The sequence below is a fragment of the Anomalospiza imberbis genome, chromosome 2, assembly GCF_031753505.1.
Source record: "Anomalospiza imberbis isolate Cuckoo-Finch-1a 21T00152 chromosome 2, ASM3175350v1, whole genome shotgun sequence".
NCBI classification, from domain to species: domain Eukaryota; kingdom Metazoa; phylum Chordata; class Aves; order Passeriformes; family Viduidae; genus Anomalospiza; species Anomalospiza imberbis.
Window position 1 is genome coordinate 66,327,487 of NC_089682.1, and position 25,922 is coordinate 66,353,408.

The 25,922-nt window shown below is 40.5% G+C and overlaps 1 protein-coding gene across 3 annotated transcripts in view; it reads left to right on the plus strand.

Moving 5' to 3' along the window:
* SESN3 (sestrin 3) overlaps nucleotides 1-25,715 on the plus strand; it is a 41,410-nt gene extending 15,695 nt beyond the window's left edge. The window contains exons 2-10 of one of the 3 annotated variants that reach the window (XM_068181472.1): nucleotides 7,676-7,741; nucleotides 10,067-10,264; nucleotides 10,934-11,116; nucleotides 11,500-11,736; nucleotides 13,285-13,432; nucleotides 15,697-15,812; nucleotides 19,170-19,360; nucleotides 20,618-20,762; nucleotides 21,608-25,715. In XM_068181472.1, coding sequence (XP_068037573.1) covers nucleotides 7,676-7,741; nucleotides 10,067-10,264; nucleotides 10,934-11,116; nucleotides 11,500-11,736; nucleotides 13,285-13,432; nucleotides 15,697-15,812; nucleotides 19,170-19,360; nucleotides 20,618-20,762; nucleotides 21,608-21,694 — 1,371 coding nt within the window. In that variant the 3' untranslated portion in view covers nucleotides 21,695-25,715. Of the gene's footprint in view, nucleotides 1-7,675; nucleotides 7,742-7,925; nucleotides 8,169-10,066; nucleotides 10,265-10,933; nucleotides 11,117-11,499; nucleotides 11,737-13,284; nucleotides 13,433-15,696; nucleotides 15,813-19,169; nucleotides 19,361-20,617; nucleotides 20,763-21,607 lie in introns of those variants that run through there. The other 2 variants (XM_068181475.1, XM_068181473.1) reach the window with 2 other exon arrangements.
* The last annotated feature ends 207 nt before the right edge of the window (nucleotides 25,716-25,922 follow it).

Sequence of the window (25,922 nt, forward strand, 5' to 3'; positions counted from 1 at the left end):
CAAAGCAGCTGCCGTTCTGACTGCACTTTCTAGCAAATGTTTGTTGTACCTGTTGGCAGTGTTCTGCTGCATGGATCCTATGGGGAGGTCAATCCAGTCTCTTCATAAGAGGATGGAGGCCACACGTGTGACCACAGTCACTGTCCTTGCCCACGCTGAGCCTGCAGCCTCCTGAGCAGATGGGACCCTTCTGGCAGACTGAAACCAGTCTCGGTTAGATGGGCTGTGCTCAGGCAGGACAAGGCAGCCCTCTGCATGGAGGCAGGGGATTAAAGGATATGCTGTGCTGCTTCAGAGAGCCTTTCTTAACATGCAGCGCTCCTGTCCTGGCTGATGAGGAGACAGATTAACTCAGTGCAGTTTTGCCAACTTAATGGCTAAAGGCTATGTTCTTGGAACTAGATAATGCTGGTATGTCTCAGTATGTCAGATGTGGACTAAACCTGAAGGTGGAAGGGAGCCAAGGTACAGATGAAACAAGTCCCAGCTAAAACCACCGAAGTTTTCTAACTTTTGCTCTTTAATATCTGGTGCTGTTGAAACATAGAAAATGCTTTTCTGCTGTGCTTGTAGTGTATTGAGTCATCTAGACATTCACTCACAAGATCTTCTGTCCTGAGGGCAGTTTTTGAGGAGCTTGCAAACTCCAGTGTTACTGCTGGGTGTGTAGGGAGGGAAGGAGGTGAAGTTCTCCATGGATGGATGAGAGAAGCATTGTTTCTCCTTTTTTCTATTCTCCCCATAATTTTGGTTTTGATTTTTTTGTTTGGTTTTTTGAGTGGTTTTTTGAAGGCTGAAGTAGACCAGAAGACCATTTGTTGTCTGCTGATGATACGTGCTTTGCTGGTCTTCAGACCTATACCTGGTTAGCCATGAAGTGCTGTTAGTCTGTGGTGAAAATTCAGGCTTTTCCATGACACAGTTGTTCTCACCCTGAGTTAGACATCACCTTCCTTTTTTCATTTTAACCTGCAGGCGGCTGGCTAACTCTGATTTGGGTGCCTGTGTTTGGTCAGTTGAGTTTCATCCTTGGTATCTGAGAACAACTGGGGCATAAGTAAGAAGTCAGACTTTGAGTTTGGCTTATATTAAATGGAAGTGATCCTCAAGCAACAAGGAAGTAGAAAACTAGCTGTTTGTCTCTTATCCTTTTCAGTGTTAACAATCAGTGTTTAGGTTTGACTTGGCACCATTAGTTGAGCAAATTTTCTTGTGAGGTTCTTTCCATTTTTCTATTTAGGAGCCTCAGACTTACTTATACAGCTAGACGTGCTCTGAACTTCAGTCAATATTAAGTTACAGGTGTGTCTTTAACTTGATACATTTAGATCTATTCTGACCAAAAAAAACGTGAAATACAGTTCAGGTTTCTTAAATAAAGAAGTGTTTTTCAGCATACTTGTTACTCTGGTGTTTGGCTTGTGGTCCTTGTCTTTCTGCTCCCAGTTGCAGTTGGAGGTTGGTTTTGGTTCATAGGAATGATCTCCAGGACAAGGAGAGAGACACAGCAATAGGAGTAGTAAGGATGCAGATGTAGGTTTGCTTTATGGAAAAGGTGACAGGCTTTTCTGCCAGTACCTTCGTGTTTGTTGCCGAGTTTTTCTCCCGTGGGCCGAGTGTACCGGATAACCATTGCGGGACTTCTCCTGCCTGACCATCCATCTTGGGTTGGGTAGAAATTGCTGACCTTTGGTTTCTAATTAGTGTGGATTGTGTTCTTAATAGCTCATAGATGGACGGGAACTTGGGATAGGCTTCCTTTTATTGTGTGAAATCCAAAAGGGCTGTAACCTGTTACCAGAGCAAAAGCTCTCCATCAATTGTACTACATTGGCTCTTTTCCCAGCTCTTTGCACCACTTCATCAGCTGTGAGGCACAAAGATGCCAAATTCTTAATGTTAAAAGTTACTGGTTTAAGTATTTTGAAATGCTGTTCCATTTAAAAAAAGATTTCCTGCTGTTTGACTTCCTCTGCTACTTTTCATCTTTATGGCTTAGCTTGCATTTTTGGAGTTGGACAGTCTGTTAAGAGGAAGAAACTGTTGCAAAATCACTTGAAATACCCCTAACAAATGACCGTAGGCTAGGACTTTTGCTTTGTGAACTCTCAATATTTTGACATTGTTTGTTCTGAACATTTCTTTTATTGCTTCTGGAGTTATATCCTGGGTTTAGTTAGAGGAATAAGTCAGCTGTAAGGAGGAGTTCTGCACTGCCTGCAAATAAAGTGTTATGCATCATTCAAATCATTGGTCTTTACATTTTTGTCTTTTGGCTTTTCTTTTTCTACAGAAATTAATTTGAATAACAAGACACCAAGGTTTACCCTTCAAATGTGTATCTAAATTTTTGAAGTTGCAATGGAAACTTCATGTGAGATGAATTGTAGATATGTTCTGAAGCTATAAAGCTCCCCATTTTATTACATAAGATGCCATAAACAGATTTTTTTCTTTAAAGAATGATACATCAATAAGTTGTTGTCAATAAATATCAAAATTTCACAGCTTTGCTGAATATACTTCTTTGTTCTTGTCAATCAGAGTCTCCCAGAACTGTCGTGTGAAGACAGGTAAACTGTGACTATTGAGGTTTTCAATCTAGTCAGCAAGATTATGTGTAGTTTTAACTATTACATTAATCTTCTGCAAATTTACAACAAATAATAAAGTTACCACCTAAAATGAATTGGATGCATCCTATGCTTCTGCCTCATTTCTAAATTGCTCTTCCTCTACCAAGGGTGGGTGGCTAAATCAAAAGGCAGCTAGGCATACGCAGAAAGAAACAAAATCCCTCCTGCATCCTAGGGAAGGGTTCGAATAAAAGTAGAATGCTAAGACACAACCAATATTCAGGTAATTTTTTAAATGCTTCTGTTTTCAGTGAGGATGGAATAAGCAGATGGTCCAGTATGACTGTATGACTAAAATTGTGTTACAATTTTACAAATCAGAGCATTTGACTGTAATTAGAGCCAGTCGAGGTAGACCCTGTTCCAGGATCCAAGAACCAAAAGTGAAAATACGTTAAGTAACTACAGTGGGAGTAGGAGAAACCAGTTTATAGGTAGGGTTTTAACCAGCAGCAGCAGCAGCAAATAATGCTGCTTGTAATGTGAACTAAAATTCAATGCATTTGTGTCTGTCAGTTGAAAACCAAATGTGGGCTCCGTGGCATTAAGTCTGTGAGATTGAACTGGTGTATTTTGAGTTTGAAGAACTGTAAGATAAAGCTGAGACTGGGGAAAAAGCTATTCCTTTGGTAAGATTCAGCCCCAGATAGGGAATCCTAAACCCGGTTCTCCACTCCCACCCAGTGACAGACTTAACTCAGATTATTGCTGCAGATGATAATGAGTATTTTAAAGAGAGAGACCACTGAATTTAAACAACAAAGATCCTTACAAATGCTAGATGGTAGCAAAATTACTTGTAGATTATAATGTAAGAAAATGTTTCATAAATAATAAGTTATTCAGTACCTTTCCTCCCCCCCCCCCCCCCCCCAAAACATTTTTGCTTGTTTAGGAAAAAGAGTTTGTTCCTCAGGAGAAGCTAATTTTGGGAAGCTCTTAGGATTTATATTTGATCTGATGTTGTTTATTATCCTGATGTCTTGGCAGTGGTGGCAGGTGTTGTGAGAGTGGAGGTTCTGAGCCCCTTCATGAGTGTTTCCCAGACACTTCCACTGCTCTGAGAGCTTGCAGGGACACAAGTGGCAGCGCTGTCATGGCTCACAAAATTCCCTCTTGAATGTTTCTTCCCTGTGATCCCACTCCCCCCATCCCGTTGAAGTATGACCACCTTGACGTCAAGTTCGGGATGAATTCGATTTTATGTGCCATGTGCATAAGAAGCCTCCCTGCACCCATAGCAGTGCAAGCACTTGCTTCTTGCTCATGTAGATATTCAGAAGTGCTTCCTAAAGCTGCTGTTTGATCAGCCCCACCAGCTAGCACTTCCATTCTCAAGCAAAACAGTCTCCTTTAACAGCTTGCTAAAAATAGCCATTTCTTTAAAGCCTGAGGACACGGTGATTCATGTGGTGAAGAGGAAGAAAGGTTATTTCTTTTGCTTTGGGCTTTGGGAGGAAAGCTGCTGTGCTATGCCAGTGCCAGCTGGGCTCTTGCTTGCTCCTCCTTGGCCTTCATGGCCACATCACCAACCCCAGTGGGTCTGGCATTCCTTGCTCTGCCACCTGGCAGCTATTTGAGATGCAGGTGCCACATCCCAGTGCCCATCTTGGCTCTGGAGGGAAGGGTGTGCAGTCACTGCCACCACTGAAAATTAATCTGTGAGGTGGAAAGTTGCAGATTTGTGTCTGGGTTTGTGCAGAGCTCGCCCAAGGATGAAGGTATTTCTTACAGTTAATAGCTGGGCAAAGGGGAAATGCTCCTACTTTGTCACCATTCAGATTCCTGATGCAAGTCCTGACACCATTGCAAGTGCAGTTTAAGGACAGGAAGAAGTCACAGGTAGAGCTTACATAGGATTTTTCATGGATTCCTGTGTCAGCTCTCCCATGCTCTGCAGGGATCTTGTTCTGCTGTCTGACACCACAATGTGACAGTGACACTGCTGCTAAACCTGCTCTGAGGCTCTGGCTTGCAGCAGTCCCTCTCTCAGGAACATGCTCAGGCATACCTTCTTCTGCTTTGAAGCCCTTCATCATCTCATTCCTTCTAAGGAAATAGCCCTCAAAAATGACCTAGTCTTAATGTAAATGGAAATTGTTCTTACTCTAGCAATGCGTTTCTGGAGGATCATGAAGCAGAAAATGACTGGTAGATGTGCGTGCAGCATTTTAGTTGCTGAGCAACCTGTTTCTTGCTCCAGCCTTTTAGCAAAAGGATCCAATTTCAAATGAGATATTTGGGACCCTGACTGACTTAGTTATAGTTAGTGCAATCTTTAAAGACTACTTGGATAGGAAAACAAAATGGCTTTCTTGGAAAACAAGAAGCTTTGCAAGAATTTTCACCCTAAAGGGCCATAAATCTACACTATTGCTTTCTAATTCCCATATACTCTTTTTTTATGTTTGAATTCTTGGGTAGACCTTAAATCATTGTTCTAGATAAAGCATGCCCAGAAGCAGTGGTTCTTATCTACAGCTCAACAAAGCCAACATTATTTTTCTCAATGCTTGTAAACTTGACATGTTTTTATTTATAGCATCCCAAGAACTTGTGCAACCAGATGATGTTTGCTCCTTTTCTCCTCACAAGCTTTTTTTAACTAGTTTGAATAAAGTAAGAGCTTTGGCAAGGAGGCAAAATAATCTTTCCTGTTGATGGAAGGGAAGAATACCCACTTCTAATATCAAAAAAACCAGCTCCCTGTAAATGTCTAGTGATAAAACTTGGCAGCTTGAATGAACGTGTTCGGGCTTTTGGGTTTTGTTTTTGTTTTGGTTGTTTGTCTTTTTTTTTTCCCCCAGGCTTGTTTTTTTTAGAATTGCCTCCACCCAAAAGGAGTTGGATTTTGTTCTTTTTGTAGTAGATTTAACATTTTTCATGTCTGATTATCTCCTGGACTCTCTGTCATCATTCACAGGAATTAACTGTTGATACTTGCCTATATTCACCCACCCAAGTACCTTTTCCTCCTTTCCTCAGCAATAGCTTATCTGCAGGCACAAAGGAGTAATAGCAGTCCCACTGAATGGGAAAACAGGGGAATGGAGCCCAGATCCTGCCAGAATCAACAAAGGGACTTTTTTTGCCATGATCTGGCCTTAAGGACCAGCTTTGCAGAGCTTGAAGAAGGTACAGATCAGAGAGCACGATGGAGAAGGTTCAGCTCTGGTATGCTCCAGCAAAAGCTGACAGTGTACAGATATCCAAGTTGTATCACTCACACAAGCTGCTTCCTTCAGATTATTTAGTGTGAAATAAAGGTTTTAAACTTTAATTTCTAGATAACCTTCATAAACCAAGTAAAATCCAAGCTTGGATCCAATCTTGGAAAGCATTTGTTTTTTTAATGTTGGTGGAAAAGACTGACTACTGGCAAGACTGTGTATTCGAGGGCAGAAGATGTCTTCCTGTGCCTTGTGTAACTGTGTGAAGAAGGGGTTGCATGCATACTTACCAGGACTCTCCACCATTTCTTCATACTTTGAGTACGTTTTGTACATGAGAAGTATTTTACAGGATTTTTGGAGCTGTGACAGTAGGCAGCAGATGCAGGAAGTTGTCTCCCGGCTGCTGGGCTTCATGCGGTTGATCCAGCTTATTTCTGCATCTTTTAGCAGCTAATTGTTCCAAAGTCACAAATTCAATTGTCCTGCGAGAGTTTGCTTTGGAACATCTTTCCTGAATAATCATTGCTGATTTTTGCATGTTATTCCTTAATCTAATTTAGAAAGGACAGGATGTTTTTAAGGATCAGGACAATAGCTATGCAGCTCCAGTGGCTTAATTTTCCTGTGTGGAAATCAGTGGCACATTCATTATGGGACTGGCACTGCTGTTTGTGCACACACGGCAGTTAAGCTTAAAGCCCCCCTGGTAGAGGTATTTAAGAGCCATTTGTTATGGAAAACTTCAGACTTTTATGTTAGGGGCATTAAATACTTAGTATGCAAATCTAATACTGCTGTTTATGGATAACATATTAAGAGTCAACAACACTGTGGTTGCAATTAGGGACTTGAGACAAGTGTGCAGCCAGCCAGATAGGTGGAAAATAACCGTAAAGAAGAAAAGAAGCAAAGACAAGAAGCAACTGCTTTAAATTATTGCAAGGGAAATTCAGATTAGACATTAGGAAAACTTTAACAGTTTGAGGAGTTAGTCACTGAAATAAATGACCCGTGGAGAGGAAGGAACCTCCAGGAGAATTGGACCAACACTGTTCAGGAATCACGTGGACAGTGTTGGTCCTGCCCTTGATGAGTTGGAGGAGCAGGCAGCCTCCCCAGGTCCTCTTCGCTCCTCTGGTTGGCAGCACAGTTTATCTTAGTCCAGTTTCTTATCCCTAATAAATCAAAAAAGTCCTCTGGCTCTTGTTACGCTATCAACTTGTTCTGTACTAAATATATCCTCCTGCCTTGGAGCTGGGGTTTGCACACCAAGGCTCGTGCTGTGTGCAGTGTGCTCCAGGCTCGGCAGTGAGCCAGGTGGCCTTTTCATCAGATTTCTTGAAAACGCATGTAAGTGGGTCTTGCTAGTTTGTTTTTCATGCCAATATTTGGCACAAAAAGTTCTTACGCTCTTCACAACACTAAGGATCTCATCAGATGCTGATACTGGAAAAAAAACCAGCATCTTGCTTATAATTTCCTTAATGTGGTTTTTTTTTCCCCTCCGTTTTCAAGCTTCCATTCAATCCAGTAAAATGGCTAATTTTAGCATCACGCCACATGTTTTGTTGCTATTGTGTGTGTATCTTCAAACTGGTCTGTACACCAACTGGGATTAGATTTTTGGGGTTTGTTTCTGCCTTACTCCTGCCCAAAATTGGTGCTGTTCCTTGCCAAATTGAATGCTATTCCTTCATGCAAAGTACAGGGGATGCAAAGCTGATCTAATGTGGTGTGGTGCCATACATCCTCAGTGAACACCCAGCAGGCTTTGAGAAGAGAATAGAATCCAGACCTTGAAGATCTCATCTTGTGAGGTGAATGTGTAATTCCTGACAGTGACTGAACTATGTGACTGTTTTGCAGGAAAAGAGAGTACAAGTCTCCCCACCGTTGACAAGAGGACCAAGTGCCTTTATACCAGAGAACGAAGTAAGTTTGCAGTTAGCTGGGCTGGGTGATAATTTTGAAAATAATGACACTGAAGGATGGTTCTGTGACCCTGCTTATTCCATGGTACCTGGATGAGCTCCCTTGAAAGCAAAAACAATGGTTTCTCTGGAGCAGGTTCCAGTGGATAAGACCCCACCCCATCCTTTCACACAAGTGGTACTATTTGACATCTTTTCTGTCACCTGCATTCCTGGAGACAGCCATGAGTGACAGCTCTGCTCTTCTCGGGTGGGTGTGAACACATTATTTATAATGCCAGACCTGAAGGGAGACCTGTCCAGTATTGCAGCAGTGTGATTATGTAGCTCTCAGAGCAGTGCCTGACCTTCAGTTTGAGAGAACCTGTAAATATGACTTCACTCCTTAGACTGTAGCTGTGGCTCTTGAGAGAATTTATGGTTGAAAGGTAGGAGTGGACATCAGACTCGAGATTTCTACCATGACAAATGCCAACTGTGGTTTGTTAAACAAACAACTGCCTTTCTCCCTCATTCCTTGTCATGAAATAGTGCAGTGAATAGAGACGGTTTAGTGACAGAATAGTAACACACTGAAGTGATAGTAGCACTACTGGTGTCAAATGCTGCTTTATTGTTGCAATGGAAAGAATATGGGCAGAGAAATAATGACTTAATTGTAAAGGTTCTATTAACATGCCACAAGGCTTAGCAAAATTGTACAAAAATGTCTGTGGATGGAAATAAACCAGGAAGAAATACATGCACAGTATGAAAAGGATAGTAATAGAGATGGAGATAAAGCTTAGAAATAATCATATGGCATATTGCTATGCCTAACATAGCAACAGCACAGTCCTACAGGATTATATTTTGATTCTGTCAGCAGAATGTCTTTCTATAGCTTGCACTGTTACAAGGAAAATTCATGACAAGCTGGAGAAGATTAGAAACCTTACCAGAGAAATAAAAAAAATTGATTTCTCCAAGAAACCACTAAATGAAACAAGAATCTCTTAAATACATGGGAGATACACTTGCTGAAGAATAAGGGGGACTCCTAGGAGTGGAGCAACATATATATACAGGGAGATAAAATGTCTCTAATGTGTGAATAAAGTTCTGATGGTAAAAACATTATTAAGGACAACTGAGAAGGCATCAGTTTGGGTATAAAACACAGAAAAGCTGCCATAGTGAAGATACACATGTAAAAAGGATGGAGCTTCCTAACTGTGTAGCCGCTTCTCCCCTTTCTTTCTGGCCCACAAATTAAACCAGGAAAGTGCAGTGGTGAGAAATGAAAATGTAGTATGTTTTGTTTCTTTGCATGTGACTTCTATATAAGATCTGATAGAAAAATATTTGAGATACGGTCCACTCATCAGCCCATCATAAAGAAGAAAACATATTTTAAGTAGAATATTTCAGCAAAAGCATTGTGCTTCTTGGTTTTAGGCACTTCCTACCTTCATGTGCAGTAAAACAGCTAAAATATGTTCTCATTTCATGGTGTTGCAATAGTCAGCTGGCTGGTTTATTACTGCACAGTATCAAAATAAATACTGGGTATTCTAGTGTTGTGCTTGTAACTTCATTGGTGAACATGTTGAGAATGGCTGTTCCTGGTGATAAACACTGAGTAATAGCGCTCATACTGTGTCAGGGCCTGCAATGCAAGAGCTATTTACTGTTCTGCTGTTTCATTTCATCTTGTGCCCAAGGTTTGGATTGGTTGGAATAATTAAAGAACAGCTTTTGTTTAAAGAAAGCATTAAATTCGTATTCTAAATAATACCTGAATGTTATGGACAAATTAGCACTTGATCTCCTCTTCAATTATACAGCCACAGAAGGGGTAGATTGCCAGGCTGTTTCTATAATTTAGTTACATAATCCAGTTCCTCTCCATTAATTTTGAAATTGATTTTAGGGCTGAGCTCTCAGGTGGTGTGTGTCTATACAGGTTGTCTTCCATAAAGAATTTACTTTCCACTTAGCTCTTACTTACTTTCAGCTCTCTGTACAGGTTTGATTTCAGCATCTGCGACTTCCTCTGTTTACAAGAAGATGCATAGAAAAATGGTTTTGCATTTTTTAGAAACGTATAAAAATTAACAGGTTCAGTGTAAAGTGCTCTTTAGTTCTCAGTATACAAGTAGGGTCTCTGTGTGTGTGTATTTGCATGCATGCAGGCATGTATGTTTGCAAATACACATCCAGAACTCCATCATTGACTTTAAGCCTGGACACAGATAAACCTTTCATATTGCAGTGTGTTTCTCCCCAGGGCTAAAGCTAGAGAAAATCTCTCCCTCTGTTAATATTTCTCCATCTTATTTTCAAGGTTATGCAAGCAAACGGTTTGGATGAACGTACTAATCTTCTTGTGGAAGAATATTCTACGTCTGGTCGCCTGGACAACATCACACAGGTCATGAGTATCCATACTCAATACCTGGAGTCTTTCCTCCGCAGCCAGTTCTATATGCTGCGCATGGATGGGCCCCTTCCTTTGCCCTACAGGCACTACATTGCTATCATGGTATGTACCAACAGGCTGCAGCTCTGACTTCTGTATTTGAAAAAAGACAAAATAAAGGAAGAATTTAGAAAGGAGAAATTAGAGTGGTATTTTGACAGAGGCTGATTTTTTTGTTGTAGATTTTTATCACAATAAAACATGCCTAGCCAGAAGGTTTTCAGTGAGGGGGAGAATTGGCAACCTACATCATTCCCTGTTTCCCACAGTGATGCTCCTCTCACAAGCCCATATCACTGTGCAGCAGTAGGATGAAATGCAGTGGACTCAAGTCACAAGAAATTCCAGATGGACACTAGGAAAACAATTCTCTTTCTGAGGATGTTGAAACATTGCAGCAGGAGCCAAGAAAGGTTCTGTGATCTCCAAGGGTGCAGATCTTGTCTGGACAAGGCTCTGAGCAACAAGTTCTAAGTCAGCTCTGTGAACAGAGGGTTCTCTTCTAGTGATCACTTCCAACCAAAATTACATTTTGCAATCCAGAGTAATAAAATACATTTTTGTTGGAGAAGCCTCCATACTGTATAGAAATGCATTGCAACGCATTTGCACAAGGCCTATTGGAGTGACATTGTACTTTTGTTTTGTGTTATTAACCTGTCTCCCACCCACAGCAAAACCAGATTACACCCTAATATGCTGCACTGTTCACTCTGTGTTTAATTATTCCAGGCTGCTGCCAGACATCAGTGTTCCTACCTAATAAATATGCACGTTGATGAGTTTCTGAAGACTGGCGGGATTGCAGAGTGGTTGAATGGTTTAGAATACATTCCCCAAAGACTGAAAAACCTGAACGAAATAAACAAACTTCTTGCACACCGGCCCTGGCTGATCACGAAAGAGCACATCCAGGTACCTCTTTAGTCATGCCCTGTAAATACCAGTAAATGTCTGGTAAAAAGAACTGCCTACAACTGTGCAAGTGCCTGGTTAGGCTTCATTGCCCTGAGATAAAAAGTTCAGGGAAGTACTAGTGCACCAAACTAGCTGATTCTCCTGTGTGACAAAGCAAATAAAATTTTCTTTTTAGGAATAGCATTGGCTTAAATAGCCCAAAAGAAAAGAAGTAATATATTAGGTGTCTCTTTTTTTATCCAGTGAGAGTTTGTGTGCAAGGGGAATATAGTATTATTGGAAGAAAGAATTGATCCCATTTTGAAATGTGTAGTGTTTAGTAGAAAAGCTAGGGGCCAAAAGAAATTTTATATTTACACTTTTTTTTATTCTCATTTCAGAAACTTGTCAAGACTGGGGAAAATAATTGGTCTCTTCCTGAACTGGTGCATGCTGTTGTCCTGTTGGCCCATTATCATGCCTTGGCAAGTTTTGTATTTGGTAGTGGCATTAATCCAGAGAGAGATCTGGATACATCTAATGGAGTCAGACTTATAGCAGTCAACAACTTCTGTGTCTGTGATCTTGCCAATGACAACAACATAGAAAATGCATCCCTCACAAGTAGCAGCTTTGGGGTTAGTGTTGCAAGAAAATTCTTTTGCTTGCCTCTGTTTTGCATTAGAAAACTTACTTCCATTCTTTCCTGTTTAAATTTTAGTTTGAAATATTCTTTTGTCTACTCTACAGGAATGCTTGAGTCTGGTAATTCATACATACACTCTGGCAATTTCCAGTGTAATCTGTTGAAAACCACACTGTAACGGTGGATGGTAGTCAGAACAGTGCGATTTTGATAGTTAATCTCGCCACCCGTCAGGCAAAACTAAAACTTTCAGCCAAAAGCTTCAAGTCCCAGTTTCTTTAGACAGTGTGGCATTGACTGGAGCATTGTTCCATCCATGTTCCTAACATAGGGAGTGAAAAGAAAAATGGGAAAAAATAGAAGTAGTAGTAATAATAATAATAATAATAATAATAATAATTTTTACTTCAAGGCCTACAGTCATGAAACAGTTTGAAACACTTCCATGTATTCCATTTCAGGAAATGTTTGAAATAAAATTACTTAATTCTTCATGCTGGTGTTCCAGTCTTGTATCAACAGAGAACTTTGAATACTAAGTTAATTAACTTGATTAATTTGATTACAAGTTAATTAACTGGACTTTTTTTTCCTGAAAGGTGCTCTAGAATGGTTTTGAAGACATGCCCTTGAATTAATGCCAACAGATGAATTAGCCTTATTGCCTTTGATGGAAGATCAGGATTATGAGCAGAGTTGCTAGATACAACTTTTACAACTTTTACAATTAGCAGTAGAATGTAAGCACTCAGTTCAATCACCTTGACTTAAATTTCTGGGCTGTAAAAACATGCCAGCTCATGCCATGGAGGTGCCTTACTCCCCATTTGTAGTGGGCAGAGCATTGCTGCTGACTGTGCTAAGTGGTGAGGAGTCTGCTAGAAACAATTGTAACTATGGGCAAAAGACCAGCCAAAAAGATGGAAAAGAAAAACTGAATAATTTATCTTATGAAATATCTGAATGATAGGTAGAGGGCACCCAAACCTTTGATGTATTTCTATTAAAAAGAGGTCTTTTTTCCTTCACAAAAGTAAGAAAAAGGGTCAGCACAGTGGCTGTTTTGGTTACACATAATGAAAGAAAAGTACTGATTTGCCATCTCAGGTTGCGTTTCTGTAAGGCAGTGTTGCACTGCGTCTCTTCAGAAGCATATTTTCCATTGCCAATGGACTGAATATAGTTACCTTAGTATGAAAAGTTGTTTATGAGAGACGTAGGGCACGCAGATAGATTTTCCTGAGCTATCTATGTGGTGGAATATGAGTAACTGTGGTTTCCACACTCAACCACCACCTCTTCACTGTTAATCCCACTGCAGTAAATTAATGCAGCAGGCCACATTAACACTTCCCAGCTCCTGTCTTCCTGCTCTGTGAAAGCTGTTTGTCTATGATGTATGTGGCAAAATGCATTCTGGCTTGAGTTTTTGTGTTTGCTGCTGTCTGGTTTTGAGAACGTTTGTTGTCAAGCATGAAATCCGAAGATGACACACATTGTCTATCTTCTAATTTTGCAGAATGTCATGGTGTTTTTGCAGATTGCAGATTCTTTAAGTGAGCTGGAGGCCCTGATGGAAAGGATGAAGAGACTACAAGAAGATAAAGAGGACGAAGAAGCCTCTCAGGAAGAAATGGCAACTCGCTTTGAGAAGGAGAAGAAGGAGAGTCTGCTAGTAATTAGCGGAGGTATTTGTGCTTTTCCAGTTCAATTTTGTTAGTGCTTTTTAAGAAATAAATGCTTGAGACTAGTTCAATGACTGAAACTTTTTCTATCCATTTCTTTATTCTGGCTCTTCATGTAGGAGGCGTGTAGTAAGGGCAGTCTTACCTTTCGCTTCATCACCTTAGGATTTCTTGATTGACAAATATCATCCTTTTTACTACTTGAAATTTAGCTTTAGTATATTAAGGAAAAAAAGGCCTGTAGGCTTCCTTAAAAAGTAGGGTGTACTTTCTTTTTTTCTTAATCCGTTCTGTATAATCAAAATAATTAACTTATTAATTATAATTAATAAGTTAGTAATTAATATTCAGTAATATTTCACAGGTGTAGGTTCTGAGGTGCTTAGAACTTCAATGACACTCATAAGTAGCTTTCAGATATGACATTTAATTTAGGAATCAGATGATGAGACTCAACTACTTTACCATTTACTGCCCACCTGGAAAGGACATTTCCAACTTGCTGCTCTGAGTGATCATACTGCTGTGCTGTTGCACTGCCTATCTTGTAGCAGAGATTGATAGCCTTTTTTTTATTCTTAAATGATTTTCCAAATTTTGAGCTGAAACCTTCTTTTCCAAAATTCTTCATATGCTCTGGAGGCCTTCATCTTTAACAAACTACTGAATGAAGCCTGCTTCATACAGATAGAAAGGTGTTTTTTTTCCAAAGAAAGTGTTAGAAGAAAGAATATTATAAAGACTATCAGAACCTCTAGCTATTTCCTCATAGTAGAAGCTACTTGAAGATGATTGCTTGTGTCTTTTTAAAAAAGTGACCACTAAAATGCTTTACATTTTACTGCACTGTTCTTAGTGAATTTAGGTCTCCACAGCTTCAGACCAAACATGTTTGAAAGAATCAGCGGGTTTGTGCAAAGAGACCAAAAGGGAGAAAGAATGTACTGAGGATCAGCAAAGATTGTTTTGCGACTATCAAGGAATGTGGAAAAATCTCTGAAAGATACATCCAGCAACATCAAGCTGGATTTTTTTGAAATGGACATTGTAAATTCTTGCTGTAGTTTCCTTTGGTCAGGCAGTATCAGCAGTGCAGATAAATGAACACTCATTGCAGTTTCATTATCAAATCAGGACTTCCATGAGTCTGTGCAACTTCAGGTGTTTAAGGAAAAGGGGTCACTCAAGACAGGAGGGATTTTTGAGCAGGGTTGCTGATGGCTTTGTTGACTTTCTTCCCTCTTTAACCATTTGCTGATTCCAGTTGAGGAGTCTGTGTGTGTGTTGGGCCTTTGCCCTTTCATGATGAAATCCAGTCCTTGTCAGGGCAGAGGAGTGTATGTGTACAGATTTTTTTATTCTTCACTGAGAATTTACTGTAGCAGATGTTGTCCAAGCTTCTTCCTACACAGTTATGTTTTGATTGTTTAATGAGGCAAAGAGGAGATAAAGCACTTCTGCAATTCTTAGATTAACTGACTTTTCAAGGCGCTAACAGTGGACATATGGCAACTGTTCTACCAATGCATGTGGAAGCAAGCCATGATTTTAACATCAGGGTCAAATGCAGTCAGCTGTGCAGTAGTCAACTTCTGCAGAGGTAGTTACACAATCAAGCCACCTGTTTATTTGGGAGGGAAAGATTGACTCCTGATAGAGAACCTGTGTGTGCTTAGTGATATGTTTTGGAGCTCTTTGAAGATGCTTAGTTACTACAGCTTCTGGTAGAATTTGACCCTGATATACTGTAGAGCTCTTTGCTTTCATATAATCTTCAGCTGATATTTACCAGTGGAGTGTTGTGTTGCTTTCTGGTGCTCATACTCCAGTTTACAGGACAGAGCCGGTGTGATTCCTGACACGAAGGCTGCTCACTACAACAATCCTGCTGTCAAGGATCCATTATTTTGTTTCTTATGCTAACACAGTGACTTTGCTAATGATGTTCATCTTCCTAACTTAAGATAACTAGCCTCCCTCAGAATTCAACAGAGAGAAAAGGAATCCTCCAGACAGAAGTATAGCCTGTCTCTTCTCTTTTTGTAGAAGTATATTAGATGTCTGGTATAGGCTGACATTTAATGGGCTCAATGAAAGCAATGTATCCAATACAAGCAGATGAGGATTGAAATGTTTCTTTCCTTTGTACCACTCTTCTCCTTTGCATAACTTCTAAAATGTCTTCTAATCCTGTAGAGTGGTAGTTGGAAGTAGGCACTAACTCTTGTTCTTGCCTAAAGCAAAGCATTTTGCTGTTTTATTCCCAGCATTTGATGATGAAGTAGTTTCTACAGATGTCTCCCGTTATGTTGAAGATCCTGGGTTTGGGTACAAAGACTTTGCAAGGCGAGGAGAAGACCATCTGCCAACATTCAGAGCTCAGGTACCACCTCTTTAAAGCACATTCACTCAAAGAATGTTTATATATTTCACTGTCTCAGAGCATAAAGTGGTTATAGTGGGGCATGTTTGTTGCACGCTCCTTTTCTTGTCCTTGTTCATTAAATAACTCATAACCTTACATAAATCTCCCTGAGATGGAGTTTTTCACTATTTGTCAATCTCTGGCAAGGCTTTCCATGTTACTTCAGTTATTACCAGTATTAATGTTTGAAAACTGTAAAGAATATCTGAAATAAAATGGGAAGGTAGAAAAGCAAGAATTTCTTTCCCATCCCTCCAGATGTTGTAGAAAAAAAATCCACTGGAGCAACTCTTTATTCCTGTCATTTTACCAAGTACTCTCTGTCCAGTGGCTTTCAATACCTGGATACCTATAGGTCTGTGAGAGTGATTTAGGGAGTATTGTTCTCATATGTGCACCAAATCTCTGGACTTCGAATGCTATGTAAGAAAAGGAATTCCTAAATATGATTACTGAAGTTTTTGCTGTATTCTAAAGCATTTTTCTCAGTGCCGTTGGAAGAACAGAATATACGTTTTACATGTACATTGTCTTATATACTGACATCCTTTGCCATGACCAGAATCATGAACTTCATATTATATATAGCAGGAGGGATATTCTAGGTGGTTCTGTTCTATCTTATAGAGCACATTCATAAGCAGTCTAGAAGTAAATGGAAAGCAATGGAAGAAGTCTTCAACCAAATCAGAGAACTTCAATTAAAATGACAGTGAGTGCAGGAAAACTCCATGGTCAGAAGATATATCTGAGCCTGTAAAATAAAGAATCCACAATCGCTCTCAGGAAATGTATTTAGCTTTATAACAGTCTCTCCTGAACTGGATAATTTATTCTGTGGTCTTTATATGAGCCTGAAGTAGGTTATTACTGCCAAAAAGAATAAGGCATAGTCAGTGCCTATAAATCAAACAATCTGCCTAACTACTTTAGGAGCAGCAGGCTCCCTTGGAAAAATGCTCCAAAGAAGTTGAAACTGGAACTGATACATCTCTGCTCTTAAATAAACAGGACAGTTTCTGGCTTACATTCAAAGAAGTCACCTTGATAATTTACCTTTATTATGTCCTGCTCTTAGCAGTTGGATATACATACCCACAGCCTCCCAAATTCTCTGCTATTAATGAATCTTAAATTTCAGTAGCATCCCAAACACCTGCAATAAGTCTGATATTTACTCTGATAAAGCAAAACTGCCTTTGTCTCTATGGTTTTAAATTTATTAATAGAAAAAAGGTATTTTATACACAGCAGAATGTCTTTAAGCTTGTTTTTGGGGGAGAAGTTTCACTGATAATAGCATCAATTCCTGAAGGGTAGTTGTAGTCAGGTGGGGGTTGACCTCTTTCACCAGGCAGCAACTGACAGAACAAGAGGACACGATCTCAAGCTGTGTTAAGGGAAATACAGGTTGGATATTAGGAAAAGGTTTTTTACAGAAAGGGTTATAAAGTACTGGAATGGACTGCCTGGGGAGGTGGTGGAATCACCATCCCTGGATGTGTTTAAAAAAAGACTGGATATGGCACTCGATGCCATGATCTAGTTGAGGTGTTAGGGCATGGGTTGGACTCGATGATCTTGAAGGTCTCTTCCAACCCAGACATTCTGTGAATCTGTGAATTGCTGTTAGTCAACAGCGCTTTCTCCTCTCTGGGCCTTCTGGCTCTCAGAGGCTTTTGTGATGTCCTGGACATCATTCCAGGGCTGTATGGGTATGGCATATTTTTCACAAGCCTTACAGTCTTCTGTACTGGCAGCCAGAGGCCAAACGTGATGGTATGACATGTTTTCTATGTCATTGATGCCTGCATGAGACAATGGAGCACTGTTCTGCTCTTCCCTGCTGTCCTACTCAGGGAGACAGGACAGTAGACGTGCTTCAAGGTGCCCAGGTGAGGACCCTGGCCTGGCAGTAGCTTTGGAAAACAGCCAGAAAGAGGAAGGACTTGGAGACGATGCCCTCAGTTGTAAAGATGCCAGCAGTGATGGGATGATAGAGCACTTGACGAGGATGTGGGCACACTCTCACCTTCTGTGTGATGGCAGTGCAGAGCACCCTTGCTCCCTGCTCTGGAGCAGGATGGTTCTTGCTGCTGTGCCACCACTCAGCAAGGATTTCCCGTTCCTTATATAAGCAGGTAGGCTTTTATCTTGCAGTCCAGGTGCTTGTCTAAGACCAAAGCAGCCTGGATTTTATCAGTTTTTTCAGGGATGGTTCAGTACTTTTTCCAATGATTGTACATCCTTGCTGGAAATAAAGACTCCATCTCTCCTTGGAGCTAAGTACCAAAGCCTCCAAGAGGAACAAGTTTTTAAACTTAAAGGCCAGTCCCACATGGAATGATACTGGTTAGAGTGGCAAAGCAGAAGAAGATTCCCTAAGCACTTCAGGAGAAGTTTTTTCGTGTCACCCCCAGAGATAGACCACAATTACCTCTCTAGGAGGGCAGAAGGTGCCCAACCCGTCGTGCAGGGAACGCTGGAGGTCAGCCTGAGTTCCTCTGACAGAGAGATCCAGGTGGTCTCCAGTTTGTGTTAGACACGTGGCTGCGGTCAGTAATAGTCACCCCAGTCTGTCTGTACCCTCGAAGGGGTCAGCAATGTCAGGTTGATGTTGGGACACACTTCAGAGGAGTCATCAAAAAATCAAGGTAGTGTGTTCACCTGCACGAGGGGTCACTAATTGTCACCGCAAAGCACCCAGCTGGGTTATTATTAGCATTGATTCTATGATTGCAGCAGGCGGATCAATAGCTTTATTATATCATCTTAAACTATATTATACTATACGTATTAAGAAACTCAGTAACTCTTACAAGTAGTCTGATACAGTTTTGATTTAATTGGTCAATCAATCTAAACACTATCCAGTGTTGTCATGGTTTGACACGACAAGTATCCAATTAAGAAGTCACTCTTTGGTAAACAAATCTCCATAACGTATTCCACATGTGCACAACAACAGGTGTAACAAGTGGAAATAAGAATTGTTTCTCATTCTTTTCTCTGATCTTCTCACAGCCTTCCCCAGGAAAATGCCTGGGAAACTCTGTGCCTGCTCTCTGTGGCCAGAGAGCTGCTGCTACATTTTTGTCTGTAGGCTAATGATATCCAGGGTTGGGGTGTCATAATGTGATAGTCATTGCCAAGAATTCTGGGGGAATGGAGCAGGTGATGTGGAAGGATTCAAAATGCAAACTTCTGGAAGAGAATAAAGTCATAACTATCAGACAACAAAAATGATGAGTTGTAGAGATGACGTAGGGAATTCACGTCATTTGTGCTTTTATATATTTTCTTCTCTTCCTGCAGGACTATACTTGGGAAAATCATGGCTTTTCCCTTGTAAACAGGCTTTATTCTGATATTGGGCATCTCCTGGATGAGAAGTTTCGGATGGTGTATAACCTCACATATAACACTATGGCAACACACGAAGATGTTGATACAACTACACTAAGAAGAGCTTTATTTAACTATGTCCACTGTATGTATGGAATCAGGTACGGACAAAAGTTGCCTGGCTTAGGAGTACATGTTAAAACTATGTAAACAGAAAAATAAACCATGTGTAAAGCATCATTTTAGATTGGGTGTTTAAAGTGGAGATGGTACCTCTGTCTGGAAGTTAGAGTGGTTTTGCTGGCATATCAGTATAATTTCTCCTTCCAGTGCAGAAAATGAATCAGGATGGAAATTTTTACAGAAATGTCTTCTTTGAAGCCAGCCTGTATCCTTCATTCAGGAAAGCAAGTTCACAGACAACACCAAGTTGGGCACGAGTATTGCTTTGCTGGAAGGAGCTAGGAAGGCCCTACAGAGGGCTCTGGATAGGCTGGATCAGTGGGCTGAGGTTCAGTGATGCCAAGTGCCGAGTCCTGCACTTGGGCCACATCAACTCCAGGCAGCACTACAGGCTTGGGGGGCAGTGGCTGGGAAGCTGCTCAGTGAAAAAGACCTGGGGGTGCTGGACAATAGCAGCTGAACACGATCCAGGGTGTGCCCAGGTGGCCAAGAAGGCCAGTGGCACTCTGGTCTGGATCAGCACTGGTGTGACCAGCAGGAGCAGGGCAGTGACCGTCCCCCTGTCCTCAGCACTGGTGAGGCCACACCTGAGATCCTGTGTTTAGCTTTGGGTCCCTCACTGCAAGAAAGACACTGAGGGGCTGGAGCATGTCCAGGGAAGGGCAGTGATGCTGGGGAAGCATCTGAGGCCCAAGTCCTAAGAGGAGCAGCTGAGGGAGCTGGGTGGGGGGGGGGGGGGTTAGTCTAGAAGCTCAGGGAGCACTTTATCACTGTCTGCAACAACCTGAGAGGAAACTGTAGCCAGGTGGGGGTCAGCCTCTCCTCCCAGATAACAAGTGACAGGATGAGAACAAATGGCTTCAAGTAGCACCAGGAGAGGTTGCATTTGGATATTAGGCAAAATTTCTTCGCAGAAAGATTTGTAAAGCATTGGAACAGCCCACAGAAGTGGGCAACCATCCCTGGAAGTGTTCATAAAATGGTGGATAGGGCACATGGTTTAATGGTGAACATGGTGGTGGTTTAGGGTTAACCGTTGGATTTGATGATCTTAAAGGTCTTTTCCATCCTTGACAATTTTGTGATCCTCCTAAGCCTTTCAGATCCTGTCTTAACACGTGGTTTTTGGTCATGTATGATAAATATTCCAGTGTCCAGGCTTAAGAACATAATGCTTCAAAAGACAATGCTTTTAGAAAGTTACATCAAGCAGAATGATTGCTTGTGTTATGTAGGTATGATGACTACGATTATGGAGAAGTTAATCAGCTACTTGAACGCAGCCTGAAGGTTTACATAAAGACAGTGACCTGCTACCCAGAGAGAACTACCAAACGCATGTACGATAGTTACTGGCGTCAGTTCAAGCACTCGGAGAAGGTATGTGCTCCAAAGCCAAAGTGCCGTCACAGAGACCCCTGTGCTGTTTGAAAATTAAAACATGGGGACACCTAAAATGGCAGCATCTGTCACATGAACTGTTCTAAATCAGAGAAAAACAAATGAGAATCATTCCTTGAATGTTAGATACCAATTTGATAAAAATACTCCTTAGTGTGCTGGAAATAATTTTTATTATTATTATTTTGAGTCACTTCTCCATAAAATTGAATGGACAACTGTAAAAGAAACGTAAAGATACTTTACTTTTATAAAGTTTTAAAGATAAACTTGAGAATGCAGAAGTGGTCAACTATGCCTATACTTAAGTTTGGAGATCAAGTAATACATAAATATATATATATGCATACTTTACGGTGTCTTTTAAGCAATAAAAATGTCAACATGCCTTCAGATATCATATTTAATGTTTCCTGAGAAGGGTTCAGTGCATGAGTTGCTGCTAGCCTATCCAGCATGGAAACTGTTCCTTGTTCTTTTCTCCAATATAATGGTCACAGGTAGTAGTAAAGATAACCAAATATAATTTAGAAAGAACTAATGCCATTAGGATACAAAAAAAAAAGGTTTAAAGGTGGCTTCTCAGATGGAAGATTGCTTAAAGCAGCAGTTGAGGCTACTTCCTTGCAGTCCTGGGATGTTGTCCATATTGGCATCACTACACAGCTGTCTCTAGAGGAACTGTAGTCCTGCAGCAGGGTACAGGGAGAAATGACAAAGTTTTCTTGCAGCGATACTTTACTAAAGGTTAGAACTTTCAGCCTGAATGAATAGACTATTTTGCATTCAGAGATGAGCTGAATAGCTGATGTAATGTTTTACAGGTTCATGTCAATCTACTTCTGATGGAAGCTCGGATGCAAGCCGAACTTCTGTATGCCCTTCGTGCCATAACTCGTCACTTAACCTGAAGCACTCGCTGGCCAGGAGTACAGGGGCTTTTACTGAGTATGTAAAGACCTTTGGAAATAGTTACACACCAGAAGCTGTTTGTGATGTAGCATCAGGTTATTCAATTCTCTAGTGTCAAAGTTTAGCCGTGCTTCTTGGCGGCTGTAATGTGCAATGACGTGTTTTATTTTCTTGATGCTTAACATTACTAATGATAACAAAAGTAACACTGAGGAGCGCTACTCTGCATTGATTCCGGCTGGATTGCTGCACAGCGGTCAGGATCCTGAAACTGGTTTTATCCAATCCTAGCGCTTTGTTCTTTAAGCACTGGAGTGAAGTGCTTAGAGACTTCTTTTTCCAAGCAATCATTTTTCAGATTAGTGGAGTCCAGCAGAAGATGAGTTCTGCCTGTCCTGAGAACGTCCCACCACGTCGTGACTCGCGACAGAGACACGCGGGCTGTGCTGCATCAAATTGCCCACTGGATTCTCCTGTGTGTCCTGGAGACTGCTGCCAGTCACTGTCTTACTACAGCAATGGGAGGTGATGCAAGATGTGGATGCAAACATTGAGCACACTTTAATGTGAAATTAATCATGATAAATCCTACAGCATGCTACTGAAGTGCAAAATTCATTCACGCTTTGTTGTGCCCCTTCACAAGGAGAAGAGGCCTCACGATTTGCCATTTCAGCCACACTTACTGTGTTTCAATCATGCATAGTCTTGTTTTACTGACAGTCACCCTCAGTTGTCCTGACGATATCCATGCTCATCACGTGTTGCAATTTGTTTAGTTGGCACCTATAAAATTAATACACAGGCTGACCAAAAATAGGGTTGTGGGGTTTTTTGCACTCTCTTCTTTATCAATGTTTTAACTAAGGAAAGTAAAGGAAGGCTAGTATATCTTTTCTTTCATATTGGATGTATAGAAATTATTTCCCATAACTTTTTCATAGCATGAAATTGTAATATTCAAAGTTTTAAAAGTTTCTATGCATTAGTGTGAGTGAACAAAAGAAAAGTGCAATATTTAAAAAGAAAGCAAGCTTTTTTCCCTGACATGCCACTGCTAAAGTGTCCTTCTTATATAGCCATAAAGAAATTTTAAAACCAAATTTCTTTATTGTCTAAGGCCTAGCAGTTTTGTTTTAGCTTTTACGGCTTAAGACAACCTGATACTGAGATGCCAAAGCATCCCCAAAACAAAGCATTTTTGGACAACCAGTAGTATTGGGGAAGGGAAGAAATAAGCTGCCAAAAATGTCACACTTTTGTGCTGTTTTCTGTTGCTTTTGACTAATTTTTGAGAGCACAAAATGTTGATATTTATAGCTTTATTTTGTATTGCATTTAATGAACCAGTGAAGTGCCTAAAGAGATGCTTAAGCTTACCCAGTAGAACATAAGTTAACTGCTTCAACTTTTGTCTGTTGGTTTGGACTTTTCATATTTCTTTTGAGGAGGGTGACCTTTATTTCTGTGGTATACATTCAAAACTAACTGGACAGGTTTATTTTTAATGTTCTGTTGGATTGTAGAAGTTAATGCAGGACTTTTTTTTCATTGATGATTGCAGAATAATTAGGAACAAAAACACCACCAGTCATATTTTGACACTTTTAATTTACAAAACCATGGACCAGTACTCTCTCTACTAAAGTTAGTTTTCTCTGTTCTTCTTTTTTTTCCTGATCCTTGCTTTGACTTCGCATGTTGTTTTTTCTGCTTTATCTGTCCGTTCCAGATTGGAAAGCCCGATGATTGTACACTTTTCTGCACTTTCAGAATGCAGACTGCATGTGAAAACCTTCTGAGGAAAAAAACAGTAATTTTTTTTAAGTGTCATGTTGGCTATTTAGAAAACTATCCAACTGACAGCACTGGTCTGTCTGCTAGAGAGCATTGGGTAGAACATCAGATTTATCTTGTATAGCTAACTGCAAAGATTTCTCAGAAATACTGAGATGCTCATATGTGTGAACTTAGATTTGCTTTCTAAATTCTTATGATCCTTTTCCCCCCCTCTTGTGATTGTAGTGGCCATACTTAATGGCTTCTGCTGAGAGAAGTTTTCATGCAATACTTTTGGTTTTTTCAAGTGATGGGAACTGTTCAGTACTACTTTAAATTTCTTTGCATTGAAAAGTCAAGTAGTCCTCAAGAAACAGAGTTGAGCTCTGGAAAGGAGGTGAAACTAGATTTGGGTAACTAATACGATGGCTTCGTTTCACCTCAGAAATGCAAAGACTTCTGGAGTAGGTTGAGTTTTACATTTGGAAACATGAGTGCCTTTACTTCTTTCCTTATGAAATATACTTGCCAGCTCAAATGCCTTCATGAGCAAAGTACATGAGCAGATTTGAAATACAGAAACCATAAATGGATTGCTTCATAAAACTTGTAGCAAACCAGTGTTTTGGTTTGGTTTTTTTAAGTGCCATATCAAGTCCCATATGGCCTGCAAGACATTCCATCACAGGAAATGTCATTGTAGAACTAGTTTGCTATTTCTCTCTTTTTTTCTTTAATATTACATGCAAACTTGAAACATCTGGAAATGTTTTCCACGTGGCATTTTTTTCAAAGTATTGCATTTACAGTGCAACAATTTACAGCCTAGTTTTTATACACAAATTTGTGATTTTTAATAGATGTTTGCTCAGAATAGGTGTTTAAAATCAGACAATGCTACCATACACTTTATGCGTGCTTTAGGTTCACACTGTGACAGCTTTTAATGTGCAAGTGTTCTTGGATTTTTTTTTTTAATATTTAAAGCATTCATGAATGTGAATCTTCACACTTTGTTCATTAATATTTTTCTTAAGGGTACCATAATCATTGCAAGTGTAGATCCTCTCCCTCTGTGTTCCTTCATTGGAACTGGTAATGACCAGCATTCATGTTAGTCCACAAAATCCCAGCCGTGACCAACATAAAAACAAAGTGTACAGTTTCCTGTCTACTGAAGAGAAAGCTTGATAGGTACAAATTAACCAGCTAGCACAGGGAACATTGTGAGTAGGGAACAGAGCTTTTGAGCATGAACAGCTTCTTATCCTTGCAGAGTCACTTAAAATGTGTGTTGCTGTAGAGTATGTCCTTGCTGAGATTGCTCTATTTTTTTGGTAATGAAGAGAAGTGAAAAGGTGCCAACTGGAGAAAGCATTTGCATTTCCCAGAACACTCTACCCACAGCTGAATTTCATGAGAGTATCATCATACATGAACAGAAATAATTGTTAAAACAGAAAAAATAATTTTAAATTTGGGTGCAGTTTGTGCAGATAGCTACTACAGCTAGTGCTGTGGTGTCCTATGAGAATTTTGGTGAGCTGTAGATGGATTTATTTTCATCAAGGCTGAATTGAATCATACATCCTTTGTCCTAAAGCCTTCATTAAAATGCAAATCACAGAATCATAAAATCTGCTGAGTTGGAAGAGGCTCACAAGAGGCCCAGCTCCTGACCCTGCACAGGACAGGCCCAAGAGTCACACCCTATGCTTGAGAACATTGTCCAAACACTTCCTGAACTCTGTCAGCTTCCCTGGGGAGCCTCTTCCAGTGCCCAGCCAGCCTCTGGGGGAAGTAACTTTTCCTGATATCCAACCTGAACCTCCCTTGACACAAGTTCAGGCCATTCTCTCCAGTCCTGTCACTGGTCACCACAGAGCAGAGATCAGTGTCTGCCCCTCCTCTTCCCCTCCCAAAGAAGTTGTAACTGCAGTGAGCCTCAGTCTCCTCCAGGCTGAACAGACCGAGTGCCCTCAGCCACTCCTCATATGGCTTCCCCTCAAGGCCCTTCACCATCCTTGTGGCCCTTCTTTGGATGCTCCGTGATAGTTTCATATCTTCCATATTGTGGCACCCAAAGCAGCAGACAGGACTTGAGGTGAGGCTGCCCCAGTGCAGAGCAGAGCGGGACAATCCCCTCCCTTGCCCAGCACCTTGATCCTTGAAAAGGATGTACCTCAGCTGTAAGAGTTAAAGAATTGCCACTATCAGCTCTTCCTGCATATTAACAGAAAAGCTTCAAGGACAGGAAAACCAGTGCTTTACTGCATCACTTGCAGTAAACAATTAAAAATGTAAGTATAAATTTAGGACAGATCGGAAGAGAACAAAAAGGAAAACATTTTGTTGCTCTATTACTTGAGTGCAGAAAGTCAAAGCACCAGATTCTTCAAGTGTATTTTTGTTTGGAGTGCTACTGATATTTTAATGGAATTTGAAAAA